This window comes from Osmerus eperlanus, chromosome 2, assembly GCF_963692335.1.
Source record: "Osmerus eperlanus chromosome 2, fOsmEpe2.1, whole genome shotgun sequence".
Taxonomy (NCBI): Eukaryota; Metazoa; Chordata; class Actinopteri; order Osmeriformes; family Osmeridae; genus Osmerus; species Osmerus eperlanus.
Window position 1 is genome coordinate 1600388 of NC_085019.1, and position 20000 is coordinate 1620387.

At 48.6% G+C, this 20000-nt stretch overlaps 3 protein-coding genes across 4 annotated transcripts in view; 1 reads left to right on the forward strand and 2 right to left on the reverse strand.

Moving 5' to 3' along the window:
* Positions 1 to 1596, reverse strand: part of LOC134040325 (butyrophilin subfamily 1 member A1-like) — a 6186-nt gene extending 4590 nt beyond the window's left edge. The window contains exon 1 of the mRNA XM_062486412.1: positions 1489 to 1596. The gene's annotated coding sequence lies outside the window, so the exon portion shown is untranslated. The remainder of the gene's footprint in view (positions 1 to 1488) is intronic.
* Positions 1597 to 2541: 945 nt separating this feature from the next.
* Positions 2542 to 11348, reverse strand: si:ch73-364h19.1 (uncharacterized). Of its 2 annotated transcripts, XM_062486918.1 has the most exons (5): positions 10920 to 11348; positions 9874 to 9983; positions 5634 to 5726; positions 4954 to 5124; positions 2542 to 4135 (listed from the first exon to the last, which is right to left on the reverse strand). In XM_062486918.1, the coding sequence occupies exons 1-5, from the start codon at positions 10984 to 10986 to the stop codon at positions 3974 to 3976; spliced, it is 603 nt and encodes a 200-aa protein (XP_062342902.1). In that variant the 5' UTR covers positions 10987 to 11348; the 3' UTR covers positions 2542 to 3973. The 2 variants fall into 2 exon arrangements, with proteins under 2 accessions (XP_062342902.1, XP_062342910.1); XM_062486926.1 differs by lacking the exon at positions 5634 to 5726.
* Positions 11349 to 11994: 646 nt separating this feature from the next.
* The window catches only part of xylt2 (xylosyltransferase II), a 16822-nt gene continuing 8816 nt past the window's right edge, over positions 11995 to 20000 (forward strand). The window contains 2 exon segments of the mRNA XM_062486171.1: positions 11995 to 12203; positions 17158 to 17716. Of these exon segments, the coding sequence (XP_062342155.1) occupies positions 12075 to 12203; positions 17158 to 17716 (688 nt within the window). The 5' untranslated portion in view covers positions 11995 to 12074.

Genomic DNA, 20000 nt, shown 5'->3' on the forward strand with positions numbered 1-20000 from the left:
CTGACTAAATCATATTCAGCCTGGCTAGTCTGGAAATAACTAGCCTCAACCATTAACAGATTGTTACATAGCCTTAAGGAACTGTTGTCTTCTCTGTCCTCTGAACAGTAATTTACTAGTTTCCAAGCTGTTAGTGCTGCCCTTGGTGTGTGAACAAAAACACAATCACCCTGTCACCCAAGACCAGGATGTGCACATGTTGATGTACTGGTGCTGTTGGCAATCCTTAAACACCAGGATGAAGGAGACACACATTTTTCCATAACAGCACAGGAGATACTTCTCTATACACACAGATACAGAAACACACACTCACAAACCTAGACACACTCCACTAACACAACACTTATCACACACACAAAGACTCCTTGGTCCAGGGCTGCTGTGTTGTTACTAGCAGGGTGAATGTGACACGTGAGGATAGTCAGTGTGTCTCTGGGCTGTAGCCGGATTAGACAGCAGAGCTTCCAAACAGGGTTTACAGTTCCTCTACAGTAGACATCCCTTTAAACCACACAACAGCACGCACTTCAAAGAGAATTAACCAGCCCGAAATAACAAACCATCTGTAGCTGAATGCAGGACATGAGTTCTGTACCCAAGATATCGATTGTGTTCGGACCACTCCAACTCAAAACAATTAAATTCGGTTAGAACATTTTCCCTCAAAATCCTACCATTGGATTATTGGATTATTATGGGCCTTGCTCCGATTCATGTTTCTAACCAAAATCACACATCCAGCAGACAACTTTAATTATAAGCAATTTTCACGAAGGGACACATTAACGGGGAACAATGTATAGGCCTACATTAACGGTTAAAAGATAAAGCCAGCATGCACACTAACAAAAATAAGGTGTTTTCTTTCTAAGATCCTAATCTATTACCACTTGCTGTATTAATTCCCGCAATGGCACATTTGTCGTATGGCAGTGCTGAGTGAAGCAAAATAACAATAACTGCCTGCCTGAGGGACAGAACAGGGAAATGTTATAACATTACCCTGTTATGTCATGTTACCCATAGAAATTAATCTCTCAGTGAGGAACCTAGCATTACTAGACATTACAGAACTAGTCATTTAAAGTGAATATCTTTGTTAATATCTTGATTTATATTTGAAGACTTCGAAGGCTTCACCTGTGGGTGAAAGCGTGACGCAGCAGACTCCTGACCCAGTTTCGTGTTTTGCGCACCGCACCAGGTAACCGTACGTCGCTCCTGTGACTTTGCGGTATAGCTGCGATACACACCGAGCTGGCGCTGTTAATATTAATGAGGCAAATACCCTTGGCTGACATTGCGAAACGTCTAATCAACAATTGTTTTGCATTGCATATTGACATTTCGACATGGACAATGGAATGCTTTGCATGCAGCGACGTTAAATTTGTTGCGATGTAGCATTTCTTTTTTTCTTTTCTGTTTTATAAGTTTAAATAAAATCACACGACACCTGGCTTATTACAAACCTGCACGACTCACCTTGTGCAGTTGAGGAGAAGGTTCTTTGGTATGATTGAGCCACTTGTGAAGATTTCCACCGCTATGATTCAGTCGATGGTCTGCATGCTGCAGTATGACTGACCCTGTTTACATACAACACTGCCGTGTGGTCGAAGATTGTTCGTCCGTTTCCGTGTGTATGGAATCTGACCGAAGACGGACCAAGCGGGCAGCCATGTTTGTTGTGTATTGAGCCACTGCGACCCAGAGCCATATGGTTCTGCTGCAAACCACTGGCAGACTTTTGTTTTATTTTTTATTTTTTTTACTGCGTACCTAACGTAAATAGATACACGTGTTTCGGATATATGACATATTCCAAACTCCACTAACAAGGACAGCTACATCAGGGCACTTTGAGGAGATTTAAGGACCTGAAGGGCTTTGTTGAATAAACACTAAAACACTTTCACTGTTTGCGCTGCTTCTATATAATCTGACAGTTGATCAGAAAGTAATTCTAGTTCAAACAAAGCAGCAGCTCTGTCTCCAGGCTCCAGTAGTTTATGATGAACACTAACACAGCATGCCTAATGAGCTACCTAGTCTCAGACATGAGAGAGGAAGGTCAGGACTCACAACCTCTGCACTCAATAATCCACCATTCGACAGATCAGGTGACCCCCGCGCGACCCCCAAACTTGCTTAATGAACAACACAAGGCCTATCTGGAATTGTATCCTTCTAACGGAACGGATGAGAGATTAGCAGCGAACAGTTGCGTCTGTTGTCTCTGTGAGTGAGGGCTAATAGGGATGTTCTGGTGGTTAGGGTTAGTGTTCCTCTGTGAGGGGACTGTGAGTACTCTGTCCGGTTCTTCCTCCAGGCAGATTCCAGCTGTGGAACCCAGCTGTGGAACCCAGCGGTGAGAGACTTAGGAAACTCTGTCCTTAGACGTCCATGCCCTCTCTCACCCTCCTCTTGTGACTTCAATATAATGATGTCAATTGTTGAAAGTAGGGAGTAGGGGGTGTCTGTGATGTCGCTATGTAGAAAAGTGTCAACTATATTGATTAAGAGATAAAGCCCCTGCTCTTCCCTAAGTGTCCAGCAGATGGCAGAGATCTGCCTCTCAAGGTCTGGCATGTTCTTCCCTCATGTCTTGCTGTTGAGAGACAATAAACTGTCTGGAAAAATGGGTTTACAACCAACAAGACGTTTTATTTACATGTAACTGTAACTGAGAACTTAATGTGTGTGCCTGGTTTACAGAAGCCATCAGAAGCCATCAATGTATGTCACAAGTCGTGACATACATTAAATCTGTTAGTATTTCTGTTCTACACAGTAGGCAGCTCAGATCTGATCACAGATTCAGCTGCCTGGAGGACAGATTCAGCTGCCTGGAGGAACCTGGAGGCAAATTTTTGGCACGGAAAGAGTAGAACCACTCTTGATAGACACAAACATACATTTCTAAATCAACTGTTGATTTTTCTGTTTCTCGAGGAATGCAGTTCAAGATCTGACAAACGTTAAAAAATAAAAATAAAAACAACATTCATTAAGTAGGTGGACCAGCCACCTCAGGGAGACAGACAGGCAGACAGACAGACAGACAGGCAGACAGACAGGCAGACAGGCAGACAGGCAGACAGACAGACAGACAGACAGACAGGCAGACAGACAGGCAGACAGGCAGACAGACAGACAGACAGGCAGACAGACAGACAGACAGGCAGACAGACAGGCAGACAGACAGGCAGACAGGCAGACAGGCAGACAGGCAGACAGGCAGACAGACAGACAGGCAGACAGGCAGGCAGGCAGGCAGGGAGACAGACAGACAGGCAGACAGGCAGACAGGCAGACAGACAGACAGGCAGACAGACAGACAGGCAGACAGGCAGACAGGCAGACAGACAGACAGACAGGCAGACAGACAGACAGACAGACAGACAGGCAGACAGGCAGACAGGCAGACAGACAGACAGACAGACAGACAGGCAGACAGGCAGACAGACAGGCAGACAGACAGACAGGCAGACAGGCAGACAGACAGGCAGACAGGCAGACAGGCAGACAGACAGGCAGACAGACAGACAGGCAGACAGGCAGACAGACAGACAGACAGGCAGACAGGCAGACAGACAGGCAGACAGACAGACAGGCAGACAGGCAGACAGACAGGCAGACAGGCAGACAGGCAGACAGACAGGCAGACAGACAGACAGACAGGCAGGCAGGCAGGGAGACAGACAGGCAGACAGACAGACAGACAGGCAGGCAGGCAGGCAGGCAGACTGATAGACAGATACACAGGCAGGAGGGTGTAGGGCAGTGTAGTTTCCATGTACTACCTGGGCCAATCACTGTCTCCAAATACAGTCGAAAACACAGCTGCCCTGATTGAACTCACCCAGTGCAAATAAACCAATGGATCACTTGTACAAGTGGTCAACTATGAACCGAATCAAATGCACCCAAAGTCATTGGCCTGATGTCATGAACCCAGGCCCTGTATTCATACAGGGAGAGGGCCGTCATGGGGCGAGGGGGTCAGCGTGGGCCTGCCGGGCAGGGCGTCAGGCTCCGTGTCTGGGTCTTCTGGGGGGGGGGTGGCGGCTTCCACATCGTAGGAAGCCTCCATGGACTGGCGGATGCTCTCCTCGTAGGTGGGAGGGGCCTGGGGGGGAGGAGGGGGGAGGGAGTTAGAGGACAGGAATAGGAGAGGGAGAGTGATGGAGAAGAGGAGAGGAAAGCGGAGGGTAGTCACATGGTCCATTCTTAACTCTGGGTTCCACTTACCCAGCTTAATAGACCTGACTCAATCTGATGTTTAGAGCTGCCCTGGTCCTGGTACTGTGTGCTGCACTGTGGCAAGCATCCGCACGCTGCGGCCAGATATCAATATCACATTACTGAGACACACATAGCATGCTAACCCTAACTGGAAAATCCGGCATGATACATGATATCTAGAGATCAGAACAATGAGAATAGATCTATGTTGTCTGTCTTGACATGGGCTCCTGAATGCAACTGACTGACTAACTGAAAGGACTGGCTAGCTGGCTGGTTTACTGGCTGGCTGAGTTCCTGGCTGTCTAACAAGTTGGTACTCAGAATGAGTGTAGAGCGTGATGTAGGGACAGGGTAAACAATGTTATTTAATAAAGGATCATAAAGGACTGTGTGTGAGTGTGTGTGTGTGTGAGAGTGTGTGTGAGTGTGTAGAGGAGGGGGCAGGGGAGAGAGCGAGGAAAACACAAAGCTACATTCTTCTCCAGTATTTACATTCTGGATGCTGCGAGCCTTAATTATATTTGACATGCCTTGTCTCATTATCCTGTTAGCCCGGGCGTAAGTCAACCGCTTCGCCCGGCCCACGATCGACACCCCAGGAGGACCATAACACACACACCTACCCACCCCCCCCCCCCCCCACCCCCCCTCCAGAGGAGAGGACAGAAGGACCAGTGCTGCTCGGCCCCTCAGTCTCACCTCAGTGATGCCAGAGGAGTTGAGTCCAAAGCGGTCCGCTATCATCATGTGGATGTGTCTCTGCCGATCCTTCTTCCTCACACTCTCGTAGGACGGCAGGCGAGGGAGAGAGTCCTCCAGGGGAGGCAGCCGGTAGCTGGAGGGCAGGCCCACATAGAACAGCTGGCCTGGCTGGAACACACACACGGTTGGAAAGTGAGATATGTGTCTGGTAAAGCTTTGGTCCTTCAGGTTTCTGCAGAGACGTTTGGATGAGAAAGTGTGTGTATGTATCACTGTGTGTGTGTGTGTGTGTATGTATCACTGTGTGTGTGTGTGTGTGTGTGTATGTATCACTGTGTGTGTGTGTGTGTGTGTGTATGTATCACTGTGTGTGTGTGTGTGTGTATGTATCACTGTGTGTGTGTGTGTGTGTGTGTGTATGTATCACTGTGTGTGTGTGTGTGTGTATGTATCACTGTGTGTGTGTGTGTGTGTGTGTATGTATCACTGTGTGTGTGTGTGTGTGTGTATGTATCACTGTGTGTGTGTGTGTATGTATCACTGTGTGTGTGTGTATGTATCACTGTGTGTGTGTGTGTGTATGTATCACTGTGTGTGTGTGTGTATGTATCACTGTGTGTGTGTATGTATCACTGTGTGTGTGTGTGTGTGTGTATGTGTGTGTGTGTGTTTCGTACCGGCGCGTTGTCCCCCATGATGCTGTGAGTGTGTTCCAGACAGGGGGAGCCCACTAAGGTCTGCCTGCTGCTGTAGTACTGAGGAGGGACTTCCTGGAGACAAGAGCAGGCACAGATCAGTGTGTGTCTGAGTTTATACACGTGTGTGTGTGAGTGTGTGTGAGAGTGTTTGAAAGAGAGAGAGACAGGATGAGAGAGTGTGACAGGAAGAGAGAGGTGGGAGAGAGGCAGATAAATAGAGAGAGAGAGAGATTTGAGGTTGTCAACAGTGATCTGGGAGGAGTCTGGTAGAGTTAAAAGCAGTGAACACCACCAGTGAACTATGATTAAACTGTCTAACTAACGACTATGTGATCAGTGAGGGGGGGGGTTCCCCTGTCCCTCTCCATGTTCCTCATGTTCTCCCCGACTTCCCAATGAGCTAAGAACCCCCTAACTTCAGCCTAATTGGGCAGTGTTCACGCCTTATTTAACTCAGGCTGCCGCCACCTTGTTCAGCAGTACCATAAATCACCCAGCCAGAGAAACGACCTCTCGTTTCCCAAACCAGGACCGCCCCACCTCTCCCAGGACTGCACCCCCCCCTCCCCCTTGCCAGAACATCTCCCCTTCTAACCAGCAGCCCCCCCACCCCAGACCAGAGCAGTCGGGGGACCTCCCTTCTCTGCCGGAAAACTAGGTGATTACCTCTGCTTCTAAAAGAGTGTCTTTGTGTGTGTGTGTGAACAATGGCAGTATCCCTGCTGTGTCACCAGTGCTGCCCAGGGCAACAAAACACCCCCCTCCTTCAGCCTCCTCCTCTTGTGCGCGCTGCAGGTAGTGAGATTAACGAGCGTGCTTCACAAAACTTTACTACCCTCCCGCGTCATTATGGCAACAAAGTCAATTAGCCATCTGACTGAGGGGCGGAATCAGGAACGCAGCGATCACCAAGCCATTTACAGCATCTGTAATCTCTATGAGGCTAATCTGGATTGGGGGATTACCAATAAAAAAAAATTGTCATTTCGAATTGAGATGTTTTTATCCAAAACATGTACAACATGCATTTAGAAAGGAGAAGATGGCAGCAAACAAACAGAATAATACAGAATTTCAGTGGTAAGAGTCAAGTAACAATCTGTGTTTACTAGATACATCGTAAAGTATCCAACCTAAAATGACAGAGTACAGCATGGGATTAGGAGGATAATGTCTTCCATAATCCAGCCAAGTGTCTGAGAGACAGTAAGTGACATTAACAGACCGGTGCCGTCACCTGATTCCTGAAACATTCATCTCTGTCTCGTCTGAACTGTGACATCACTCGCACTCTTTGACCTTTGACCCCTGGTGCCGACCCCTTGCAGGATGTGGCCAAATGAGACGCCAAAGAAATGGTGATGTCAAAGGTCACCTACTCTCGCTGCCCAACTCTCTCTCTCTCTTACTCTCTCTCTCTCTTCTAAGGAGAGAAGAAGAAAATCAGAGTCCCCAGGGGAGAAATAGAGGGAGAGTTTCTTTGTTATCAGGTTCAGATCCAGCCCCTCCCTGTGTGAAAGAGCACCAGCGTGTTAAATCAGGTCTGAGGTCGGGGGAGGGCCCGGGCTTCAGAGGGGCCGCTTCCAGCTCGGGGACCTGGAGGACAGCCTTTGTCCCCGGGTCCCTCCACACCGAGTCCCCCACGGGCCCCACACCCAGACGCCATTCAGGAGCCAAACTGGAGCAGGGAAAGGTATGCAGCTACGACTCACTGACAGAAGAGAGGGATGAGAGATAAGAAGTGGGAGAAAGAGAGAGAGACAGAGAGAGACAGAGAGAGAGAGAAGAGAGAGAGAGAGAGAGAGAGAGAGAGAGAGAGAGAGAGAGAGAGAGAGAGAGAGAGCGAGCAGGGGCATGAGACAGGGGGAAGAGAGAGAGAGAGCGAGCAGGGGCATGAGACAGGGGGAAGAGAGAGAGAGAGAGCGAGCAGGGGCATGAGACAGGGGGAAGAGAGAGAGAGAGCGAGCAGGGGCATGAGACAGGGGGAAGAGAGAGAGAGAGCGAGCAGGGGCATGAGACAGGGGGAAGAGAGAGAGAGAGCGAGCAGGGGCATGAGACAGGGGGAAGAGAGAGAGAGAGCGAGCAGGGGCATGAGACAGGGGGAAGAGAGAGAGAGAGCGAGCAGGGGCATGAGACAGGGGGAAGAGAGAGAGAGAGCGAGCAGGGGCATGAGACAGGGGGAAGAGAGAGAGAGCGAGCAGGGGCATGAGACAGGGGGAAGAGAGAGAGGGACTCTGCGCCCAGTGGACTCATGAGAGTGAGCCACCTACAGAGGTAACAAACAACAAGGGTTTCCATGTGGGTTCCATGTTGATGTGACGTGTTGTTGATATGTGTGTGTGTGTGTGTCCAGGAACAACACACACCACCTTCATTCTCAGAGACAGTGATGTCATCACAAAGCCACAATACATCACTCCGAGTGCGAGTTCACTGCTCGTTTTGCGTTCATCACTTCTCTGAAACTCTAGTTAGGCAAACACAGCCACAGGTGACTGAGCACCCTCACACACACACAAACCCCAGCTCCGTGTCACCTCCTGAGCTGTCGAAGGTCACCTCCGTGCGACATTGTTTACGCTGGGTGTCAACGTGAATCTTTATGTTTACATATGTCCTCCTGTGTTTGCCATGCAGGCCTCCTGCTCAGGCTGGAGCTGTGATTAGACACTGAGGAGGCCATGGTGCTGTCTGATCCCCCATTCAGGGCTGGGGGGGCGGGGTGCGGCGCGGGGGGGGGGGGGGGGTCAATATCTCTTGCTCCGCTGAAGCCGGAGCTAAATATAGCAGAGCTGATCGGAGTGTTTCCTGTTTCCTTTGTGTGTGTGTGTGTGAGCCCCGGCCGGTGCGGTGGCAGAGCTGCATCAGAAGCTCTCCTGAGGATCCCTGACTAGATATCAGAGACCCAACACTGCCCTCGGACCAGGAGCCCGCCTCACGACTTGGTCTAATGGCAGACCCTGGGGCCTGACGAGCAGAGACCAGGGTTAGACCCCCGCAACATACACGCAGTATGCCCCCTTGCCCCTCACGTCCAATCCCCCACCCCTTAACACTGCAACCCTGGACAGGAAGAGGAAATCTGGGTGATGGAAAGAGATGGCGAGTGACAGTTTCTACTTCCTGTCCGCTACTTCCTGTGTCGTGCTGTCCCCCTGAACACACATGGACTGTTGTGAGGTCTAACCGTAACCAATGGAGCGCGCAAGAGAGAGTGTCAGAGAGAGAAATTACTGAAAGAAAGACAGAAAGAAATAATTAACAAAAGAAAGAAAGAAAGAAAGAAAGAAAGAAAAGGATTAATAAGAGAGATGCACATCTGATGCTAATTCCATCAATGCAAATCTCTGGTCTCACCCTCGGTGATCATATCACATTAACTCAGAGTCTCTTTCCACACCCATGCTAATTGAGTCTGACATCTCTCTAGAGCGCTACTGTGATTTTGCATGCTGTTTCTGGCCTTGGTCACTTGCTTTAGCCTTATCAGTATTGTGTAAAACTGTTTCGCAAATCTGTGCTTTGTATGAGTTTCTCTCCCTGTGGCCACAGTGAACTCTGTTAGAATGAATCTTGTTCTAGTCAGACTTCTTATGGGACAGAGATAATGGTCAAAACAGTAAAACAAATAAGCTGTTTTACAAATCCTAAACGATTTCCCTTTGTTTGACTGTGGCTTAACACAGCTATACAATCATATATTTCTCTGCCTGTGGTGCAAACTTCCTGCTTGGGTATTAAATGTGTTATGGTTTGTAGTGAAGGTAAACCAGGTATGATTTATTTTGGCTAAGCAGCACAGTTTCAAAAACGTGTTCACCATCATCTAACAGAATACTACAATGTGTGAAATGTTTGTAATCTGTACACAGAGAGTTCTAGAGTGGAAGCATATCTTTGTGTACACAGAGTTCTACATTGGAGAGTTCTAGAGGAGGACAATTTCTTCATGTGAACAGAGAGTTCTAAGATGGAAAGTTCTATAGTGGAACCATATCTTCGTGTAAACAGAGAGTTCTATAGTGGAACCATATCTTCGTGTAAACAGAGAGTTCTAGAGTGGAACCATATCTTCGTGTAAACAGAGAGTTCTATAGTGGAACCATATCTTCGTGTAAACAGAGAGTTCTATAGTGGAACCATATCTTCGTGTAAACAGAGAGTTCTATAGTGGAACCATATCCTCGTGTAAACAGAGAGTTCTAAAGGGGAAGCGTACCATATCTCCATGTGAGGCCTGGTAGGATCGGGCCCTGCAGCACAGCGGGTCCTTCCTGTAGACAATCGCCAACAGCACCACCACCACCACGAAGAACACGATGGAAGAAACTAGAGAACCAAGAAAGAAGGGAGGAGAGGCGAGAGAAAAGGACAACAACAATGTTAACAGAGAGGTGATCAGCCTTTTGGCTGGCAGGGTTGGTTTCCATGACGATCCCTGTCCCTCATGAGAGACAGACTGAGGAGGGCACAGACTGAGGCTGAGTTTTCCCCTGCCTTCTCTGAGGGTTTAAGTTGTTTATCGTTACTGATCTGTGGGTAACTGGGAAGTCCTTTGTGATGTTGCTTGTAAGAAAAGCTTTATAATGTTGTTAAGAGTTAGATCTGGAGAGAACTGGTTCTGATGAACACCAGGGACATCAAAACCATGAAATGCCTGTTGACAAGTGTGTAATCAATAATTATGTGAGGTAGTCTCTTTCCATTCTCTCATTCAGTAAAATACATATTGTTGATTTATGATAAGAGGGGTGGGTGTCAATTTGTTTTACACAGTTTATGTTCTTTCAACCAAGCACTGTACTTCCAATTTGATACGTCCTGTGCTGTTTAGTTCCAATGGAACTAGTCTCGGCTTTTATCATATCATATTAGATAACGGTTAATATGAGAAGAGATTGTATGAAAAACACTTCAGTTTAATTTGATAAGCAAATAGCTGACAGGAGCCTAATCTGAGCTCCGGTAAATAAATGTAATACTTCGTCCTTATCTTATCACCTCTGTTTGCATTGAGAGGGAAATAAACCTCTACGTTTTCCAACTGCCTACTACGTTTACCAAATACATGTTTCTCTACACGTCTTCAGTTATCTCTATGTCGTATCGGCCAATTAGTTGTGTTGTTACAACAGAAACATTTTCTGTAAAAATGCTTTATTTTAACTTATTTATTCAGACTACATAAGATTAGTGAGCATTTAAATATTCTGCACAAATTTCAACACCATTACAATATAATAAGTATCTTATTGATCAACTTACACGAAGCAACGATGATCGTGAGCTGATCGGATCTGAGCGAAGGAGTAGTGGTATTGCCGGTGGACATTTCTGATTAATTCTGTCGTATTGTCAACCCTTCAGCCTTTGACAAAAACTCTGTTCTGTTATTGAGAAGTAGTAGCCTATGTTGCGCCGTTATTCCCTGTCCCGTTACCGTCACAGCGAGACATGCGAGTGCAGTGTGCTCTGTCCGAAAGTCGGATCTGACTATCTCGATGAACATGCCTCAGTATTTGAGTCCTGACGCTCTCCCACTCGCTGTCGCTCTCTCCAATCCCGTGACGTTGCCGCTGGGGACACCAGAAATTGATGACAAACGCGTGTAGTCACCAAATGGGTAAATTTTCATGCATAGCCTACTATCTGGTCACGTTGGCCCGGCCTCTAGCATGGCTCAAACTTAGCAACTTTTACATCCCAGCTACAGTAGTTACTGTAGCTAGTCTACTTGTAAGCAAAAAAAAATCCAGGTGTTTCAATCGACCAGTTTTACGAAGAAATATTTTAACAGACTTTGGTCTTTCTCTGATTAACTGGGACTCCTATCGAACACACCAGCTAAATCCCAAAATGTGTGAAGGCAATAACTTTGTAAAATGATTGTCTTTGTTGATGGAAATCCCGATAGGATTCAGACTAGCTCCAGGCAGTCTTTGCATTTCTCGGTGGAGTTGCTGGTTACCTTGGAGACGGCCAGGACTGCAACACGGAGATAGTTCCACCTGCTGGTCCAAAACAAAAGTGTAGAAACGTTTTACCGATGGATTTTATAGTGTGTTTGCAAATATAGCTAGGCTACTATAAAAATATGAGCCATGGGCTACTCTATTCAAAATAGATTTTAGATGTGTCTTGTTTTCATGATTGAGTCTCATGATTGAACGTCTCATGATTGAAAGTCTCATGATAAAAAAAAAGTGATAACTTTACTAGCAGGTACTGCTATGCTGTTTTTTGGCCTATACATTGAGTTGCATTCATTAATTCGTTTGTATGGAGGCTTTACTACATCAGGAAACCGACGCAACAGGGCAGAAACTTGCACCTGAAGCAACGGGTAGCGTAACTTTGCGTGCGCGCTCATCTCAGAAATCTCTTTCGCACACGCGCTAACGTAAGAGGAGAGTCGGAAAAATGGTGGCCAGCGTCCGGGTACTGAAGCTCCTCCGACGATACAAACTAGCGATTGCCGCCGCGCTAACGCTTCTGCTGATTCAAGGACTCGTCTCCTGGAGCCTGAGTCTTGAAGAGAGCGACGCAGAGGTGAGAGTAAAGGACTTGTGTGATCGCCATGTCAACAATACGTGTAGGGTCTGTGACGAGCTAAACATAAGCTGTTTACCGTTGCTTCTGTGGATATTACTTCAGTTTAGTTGTGGGCGCCCGCCGGGGTACGGATGAAAGCGAACTTCTGCTTTCATTATTTGTTTGCAACTGCGTGTTCCTTTCTGAAATTGTCACGCACACGTCAAAACATGGTCTTTAAATAATTAGTGGATCCATAGTTCGCGTCATTTTAATGATCACTACACATATTGTTGTGACTTGCTGGAGATCCTTGGAAGATGTTGGCCAGTTGAGTCCAGCTGGAGACTCAAAACGAGCAAACCCAGTAGCACTTGTCTATCTGGCTCGTCTTCTGTCAGCTAATTCAATGGCCAGCTAAGCTAGCGTTGCCAAAAAGCATGTCTGATGGATGTTGTTGTAGCTATCCAGTCGGCAGATAGCCAGTTTGTGTGTATATTGTGAGTATACTATCTCGCTTGGTTGAGCCTTCTCGTCATTTGACTCCAGCAAGCCCATCAAAGTGAAGCCAAGACGAGCCAGTTGCTTTATCATGTCGATATTGGTTGCTGCCAAATTAGAATAATTGTCATCTGTATCGTTCCCTAGCTTTTCTGGTTTGGATTTTCACATACAAATTCAGCTCAATTCAAAGTCGAGTGTGAGACTCTCTCGAAGTGACCTGGAAAAGTACAGAAATGCATGCAATATCTGGAATACGAGACTGGCGCTTATTGGAAGCAGTTGTCAAGACTTGCGGGATAACGTCAATTTCTGACAGGCGACGAGTTCGAGCGAGCATGAGGAATGTGACTAGGGTCTAGGTTTACCCCTGCCCGTTCCTACTAAATGCTCGGCAGTCTTGAGCTCTGCGGTCTCGCTGTCCTGATATTAATCTCCATTCATTAGTTTTCAGTGTTGTCACGTGTTAGTCTTGTCGGCATGAAAGCATTCTATTACCATTTTCTCATGTCAAATTATGTTATTTATGGTGTAGAGTACCAATCCGGCAAGTCCTAAATATTACCAACCATCTAGTAATCACAAACAAGAATATCTTTGAGTAAAAAGGAACTTGGATGGTGTCTTAATTTGACAGCTTGTCCATTTCTACCATCCACTACTGCTACATCTTAGTAATCTGATTCTATGTTCATGTTCTGCTCTGTAAGTAAGCAGTAGCCGACAAACTCCATGGTAACTGAGAGTTTTCTTCTGTGGTTACTGGGACTTGTTACCTGGCAACAGTAGAGGCCCACCTGGCTCTCTGGCTAGCTGTGTCCCTGGTGCCTGAACATCCACCTTCCTCCCTGGGTAATGAGTAGCTGTTAACAGATGGGGCCCCCCAGGGGTCTGGTGTGTAGGGTTGGAGAGAGAGAGACTGTCTGGGAGTGGAGCCCCTGTGTGTGTGTGTGTGTGTGTGTGTGTGTGTGTGTGTGTGTGTGTGTGTGTGTGTGTGTGTGTGTGTGTGTGTGTGTGTGTGTGTGTGTGTGTGTGTGTGTGTGTGTGTGTGTGTGTGTGTGTGTGTGTGTGTGTGTGTGTGTGTGTGTGTGTGTGTGTGTGTGTGTGTGTGTGTGTGTGTGTGTGTGTGTGTGTGTGCGTGCGTGCAGACAGGTGGTAGATGGCACACCAGAGCAGATGTTTCTCCCTGGGAGATGCTGCAGAGAAGGATAGAAGAAAAGAGGAAGTCTTCCTCGCTGAGTTCCTGTGACGGCCTGTAGACCTTCAGTCACTTCAGCCCAGCGCCTGATCCAGCAGTGTCGAGCTCCACACACCGGGATCCAGTGAAGCGTGTTCTGGCAGAGCAGTTAGCTGGTGTTCTGATGCAGGCTGATGAGCTAGCATGTAGAACAGCACTGTCTCTAGCCTGGCAGTGTTGAGACTAGAACCAGGTGGCTTAATGACTGGCTTCTAGACTAGGGTCTCCAATACTCTCTCATCTGGTTCACTATAATGTGATGAACTACAACATCTCTGGGGGCATCTCTGCCCTCCTTTCAACCAGATAAACTACAAAAGCCATCATGCAATTTCCTGTCAGCCCTGACTTGATCCGTAAACAGGAAATGGGACCTTCCTGCTCCGAGGAAGTGGTGTCCACGTTTTGACTTCTGTTGAGATCTTCCTGCTCTGAGTCCTGGCTTCCTGTTCCTGTGTGTGCAAAGCAGATGTGCAGAGCAGAGGAAATTAGGCTGCATGTCGAAGTGACATGATCTGACTCCACTTGTCCAGGGGCTGGTGAGGCACACTGCCTCTGAACTGAACATGAGAGAGGCAGACTGCCTCAGTACTGAAGGAGCATTAAGGAGAGGTATAGAATGTGTGTCTAGGTTTCATTTTAGATGGAGTGTGTGTGTGAGACAGGGGGAGAGGTTAGTGTGTGAGAGAGGGGGAGAGGTTAGTGTGTGAGAGAGGGGGAGAGGTTAGTGTGTGAGAGAGGGGGAGAGGTTAGTGTGTGAGAGAGGGGGAGAGGTTAGTGTGTGTGAGAGGGGGAGAGGTTAGTGTGTGAGAGAGGGGGAGAGGTTAGTGTGTGTGAGAGGGGGAGAGGTTAGTGTGTGAGAGAGGGGGAGAGGTTAGTGTGTGAGAGAGGGGGAGAGGTTAGTGTGTGAGAGAGGGGGAGAGGTTAGTGTGTGTGAGAGGGGGAGAGGTTAGTGTGTGAGAGAGGGGGAGAGGTTAGTGTGTGAGAGAGGGGGAGAGGTTAGTGTGTGAGAGAGGGGGAGAGGTTAGTGTGTGAGAGAGGGGGAGAGGTTAGTGTGTGAGAGAGGGGGAGAGGTTAGTGTGTGAGAGAGGGGGAGAGGTTAGTGTGTGAGAGAGGGGGAGAGGTTAGTGTGTGTGAGAGGGGGAGAGGTTAGTGTGTGAGAGAGGGGGAGAGGTTAGTGTGTGAGAGAGGGGGAGAGATTAGTGTGTGAGAGAGGGGGAGAGGTTAGTGTGTGAGAGAGGGGGAGAGGTTAGTGTGTGAGAGAGGGGGAGAGGTTAGTGTGTGAGAGAGGGGGAGAGGTTAGTGTGTGAGAGAGGGGGAGAGGTTAGTGTGTGAGAGAGGGGGAGAGGTTAGTGTGTGAGAGAGGTTAGTGTGTGAGAGAGGGGGAGAGGTTAGTGTGTGAGAGAGGTTAGTGTGTGAGAGAGGTTAGTGTGTGAGAGAGGGGGAGAGGTTAGTGTGTGAGAGAGGTTAGTGTGTGAGAGAGGGGGAGAGGTTAGTGTGTGAGAGAGGGGGAGAGGTTAGTGTGTGAGAGAGGTTAGTGTGTGAGAGAGGTTAGTGTGTGAGAGAGGGGGAGAGGTTAGTGTGTGAGAGAGGGGGAGAGGTTAGTGTGTGAGAGAGGGGGAGAGGTTAGTGTGTGAGAGAGGGGGAGAGATTAGTGTGTGAGAGAGGGGGAGAGGTTAGTGTGTGAGAGAGGGGGAGAGGTTAGTGTGTGAGAGAGGTTAGTGTGTGAGAGAGGGGGAGAGGTTAGTGTGTGAGAGAGGGGGAGAGGTTAGTGTGTGAGAGAGTCATTCTAGCTGATGTGCTCTAATCAGAGGCAGTTTGAACACGGCCACATGTATTTCATTAATGCCCCCACCCTAGACTGTGTGTGTGTGTGTGTGTGTGTGTGTGTATTACTGGCCTGCCTTCTCCTCTGGCACCAGTGTCAGTCTAAGGCGTGTGGTGACTGGAGAGAGCCCACATTTTGGTCAGATCTGCCCGCCAACCCTCCCTCCATCCAACCCTCCCTCCATCCATCCATTCAACCCTCCCCCTCCCTCCCTCCCTCCATCCAACCCTCCATCCATCCATCCAACCCTCCCTCCATCCATCCATCCAACCCTCCCTCCCTCCCTCCCTCCCTCCCTCCCTCCCTCCCTCCCTCCTGCTTGCCAGTCTGACGGGGGCAGGAAGGGGCCAACCCACTCACTGTTGTTTTTATGACACACACACTGTCAGTGCATATTTGAGAGTGCTTATCCACAGTCCAGTATTCCAGTGTGGTAAGCTATAACACTGCCATGCCAGAAGTCAAAACAGTTCTGCTATGTTTTTCCATCCAGTATCCCTTCTATGTTTCTCTCTCTCTCTCTCTCTCTCTCTCTCTCTCTCTCTCTCTCTCTCTCTCTCTCTCTCTCTCTCTCTCTCTCTCTCTTTTTCTCTCTCTCTCTCTTTTTCTCTCTCTCTCTCTTTTTCTCTCTCTCTCTCTTTTTCTCTCTCTCTCTCTCTCTCTCTCTCTCTCTCTCTCTCTCTCTCTGCTCCTTCTCTCCATCTCAAATATTTCAGTGAGACTAGCTGTTTCCTATTTTCTGTCTGTGTCTTCTCAAACTGCTTCAGTCCAGCACCACCGTGACTCTGAGTCTGTGTACTCACATGGGGGCGGCTACAGATCAGTGGTAGGGCGGTACCAGGGTTCAAATCCCCCTGGTATGTCACTTTGGATGACAGCATCTGCAAAGTGAATCCATTACATCAGTACATCATTACATCAGTTCTAGGTGTAGGGTAGAAGGAGGTGATGGTGAACATAGTCCTGGCATGTGCTTGTCTAAAACTGTGTGTGTGTGTGTGAGAGAGAGAGAGAGAGAGTACACGTGTGTGTGGTTGATACCATGCTCTGCGCCTGGGGCTTTTCAAAGTTCTTAAGTGAATCACTTCATTGTGCATCTGAATGCCCACGTGTATATAATTTAGTTTATGCCTGTGTGTGTATGTGCGTTTGAGTGTGTGTGTGTGTGTATCCCTCCCAGATTAACTCCACTAAAGGCTCTGCTATTAATAACACCCTGCTGGGTCGACCATGCTGCTGCTGCTGCTGTTGTTATTGTGGCTCTTAGAGGGTGAATCTTTTCCTCTTTCCAGAAGTGTCTGCTGTCGTGTGATTGGTTGTTTGTCGGTGGTCTCCTTGTGTGGTGTTGGAACATGAGGATTTGATTGGATCTGTTTTAACTTCCTGTCTGTATCTCTCTCCCTCAGAGGAAGACCCGGAGGTCAAAGCTCCCCGACCACAACAGCCAGGACCCGAAGCGCGACGCGGCGTCCTGGGAGCTCCAGAACAGCCTATCAGGACGCAGCGGAGCCCGATGGAACGCTCGCGTGGAGAGGACGGGCGCCACGGCCGCCAGCGCCCTCCGCCGCGGGGGCACCGCCAAGCGCCGGGGCAAGCCCCCCCTGCAGGGGCGGGGCAACAACAGCCCCCTGTGGCCCGGGGTGGGGGCGGCGGCGGGGTCAGAGGGCGTGGGCCGCCCCCATGACCCCTCCAGCAGCAGGAATGCCAGTGACCCCCGAGGGGGGGCCGGGGGACTTGCTCTCCCCCCTGGGGACCCTGGCAGTGTGGAGGGGGCACCCCAGGGGGCACCCCAGCCCCCCAGCAGTGACTTTGTGCGTAAGTGTGACATCACGGGAAAAGACGCTGTGTCGGCGCTGCACCGAGCCGGGAGCAGGGCGTGTCGGCAGGAGATCGCTGACATCGTCTGTCAGCATCAGGCAGGGCTGCTCATGCCCCAGAGCATGCCCCAGTTCTGCCCCCAGCACGGTGACAACACACACACACACGGACCACACACACACACACATACACATACACACAGACCACATACACAGACCACACACACACATACCACATACACAGACCACACACACACATACACAGACCACACACACACACACACACAGACCACAGACACACACATACACAGACCACACACACACACACACACACACAGACCACAGACACACACATACACAGACCACACACACACACACAGACCACAGACACACACATACACAGACCACACACACACACACACACACACAGACCACAGACACACACATACACAGACCACACACACACACACAGACCACAGACACACACATACACAGACCACACACACACACACAGACCACAGACACACACATACACAGACCACACACACACATACCACACACACACATACCACATACACAGACCACACACACACATACACAGACCACACACATACACACACACAGACCACAGACACACACATACACAGACCACACACACACACACACAGACCACATACACAGACCACACACACACATACACAGACCACACACATACACACACACAGACCACATACACAGACCACACACACACACACATACACAGACCACACACATACACAGACCACAGACACACACACATACACAGACCACACACATACACAGACCACACACATACACAGACCACATACACAGACCACACACACACAGATACACAGACCACACACACACACACATACACAGACCACACACACACAGATACACAGACCACACACACACACATACACAGACCACACACACACAGATACACAGACCACACACATACACAGACCACACACATACACAGACCACATACACAGACCACACACACACAGATACACAGACCACACACACACAGATACACAGACCACACACACACACATACACAGACCACACACACACAGATACACAGACCACACACACACATACACAGACCACACACACACACACACATACACAGACCACACACACATACACAGACCACACACATACACAGACCACATACACAGACCACACACACACAGATACACAGACCACACACACACAGATACACAGACCACACACACACAGATACACAGACCACACACACACACATACACAGACCACACACACACAGATACACAGACCACACACACACATACACAGACCACACACACACACAGATACACAGACCACACACACATACACAGACCACACACATACACAGACCACATACACAGACCACACACACACAGATACACAGACCACACACACACAGATACACAGACCACACACACACAGATACACAGACCACACACACATACACAGACCACACACATACACAGACCACATACACAGACCACACACACACAGATACACAGACCACACACACACAGATACACAGACCACACACACACAGATACACAGACCACATACACAGACCACACACACACAGATACACAGACCACACACACACATACACAGACCACACACACACACAGATACACAGACCACACACACATACACAGACCACACACATACACAGACCACATACACAGACCACACACACACAGATACACAGACCACACACACACAGATACACAGACCACACACACACAGATACACAGACCACACACACATACACAGACCACACACATACACAGACCACATACACAGACCACACACACACAGATACACAGACCACACACACACAGATACACAGACCACACACACACAGATACACAGACCACACACACACACATACACAGACCACATACACAGACCACACACACACAGATACACAGACCACACACACACAGATACACAGACCACACACACACAGATACACAGACCACACACACAGATACACAGACCACACACACACAGATACACAGACCACACACACACAGATACACAGACCACACACACACAGATACACAGACCACACACACACAGATACACAGACCACACACACACAGATACACAGACCACACACACATACACAGACCACACACATACACAGACCACATACACAGACCACACACACACAGATACACAGACCACACACACACAGATACACAGACCACACACACACAGATACACAGACCACACACACACACATACACAGACCACATACACAGACCACACACACACAGATACACAGACCACACACACACAGATACACAGACCACACACACACAGATACACAGACCACACACACAGATACACAGACCACACACACACAGATACACAGACCA

Excerpts from the sequence above, each read along its gene's own strand:
- si:ch73-364h19.1 (XM_062486918.1), bottom strand. The coding sequence starts at position 10,986 with ATGTCCACCGGCAATACCACTACTCCTTCGCTCAGATCCGATCAGCTC. Across the intron at positions 5,125-5,633 it reads TCATGGGGGACAACGCGCCG|CCAGGCCAGCTGTTCTATGT; the intron begins GTACGAAACACA and ends TGTGTGTTCCAG. Across the intron at positions 4,136-4,953 it reads ACTCCTCTGGCATCACTGAG|GCCCCTCCCACCTACGAGGA; the intron begins GTGAGACTGAGG and ends CCTCCCCCCCAG.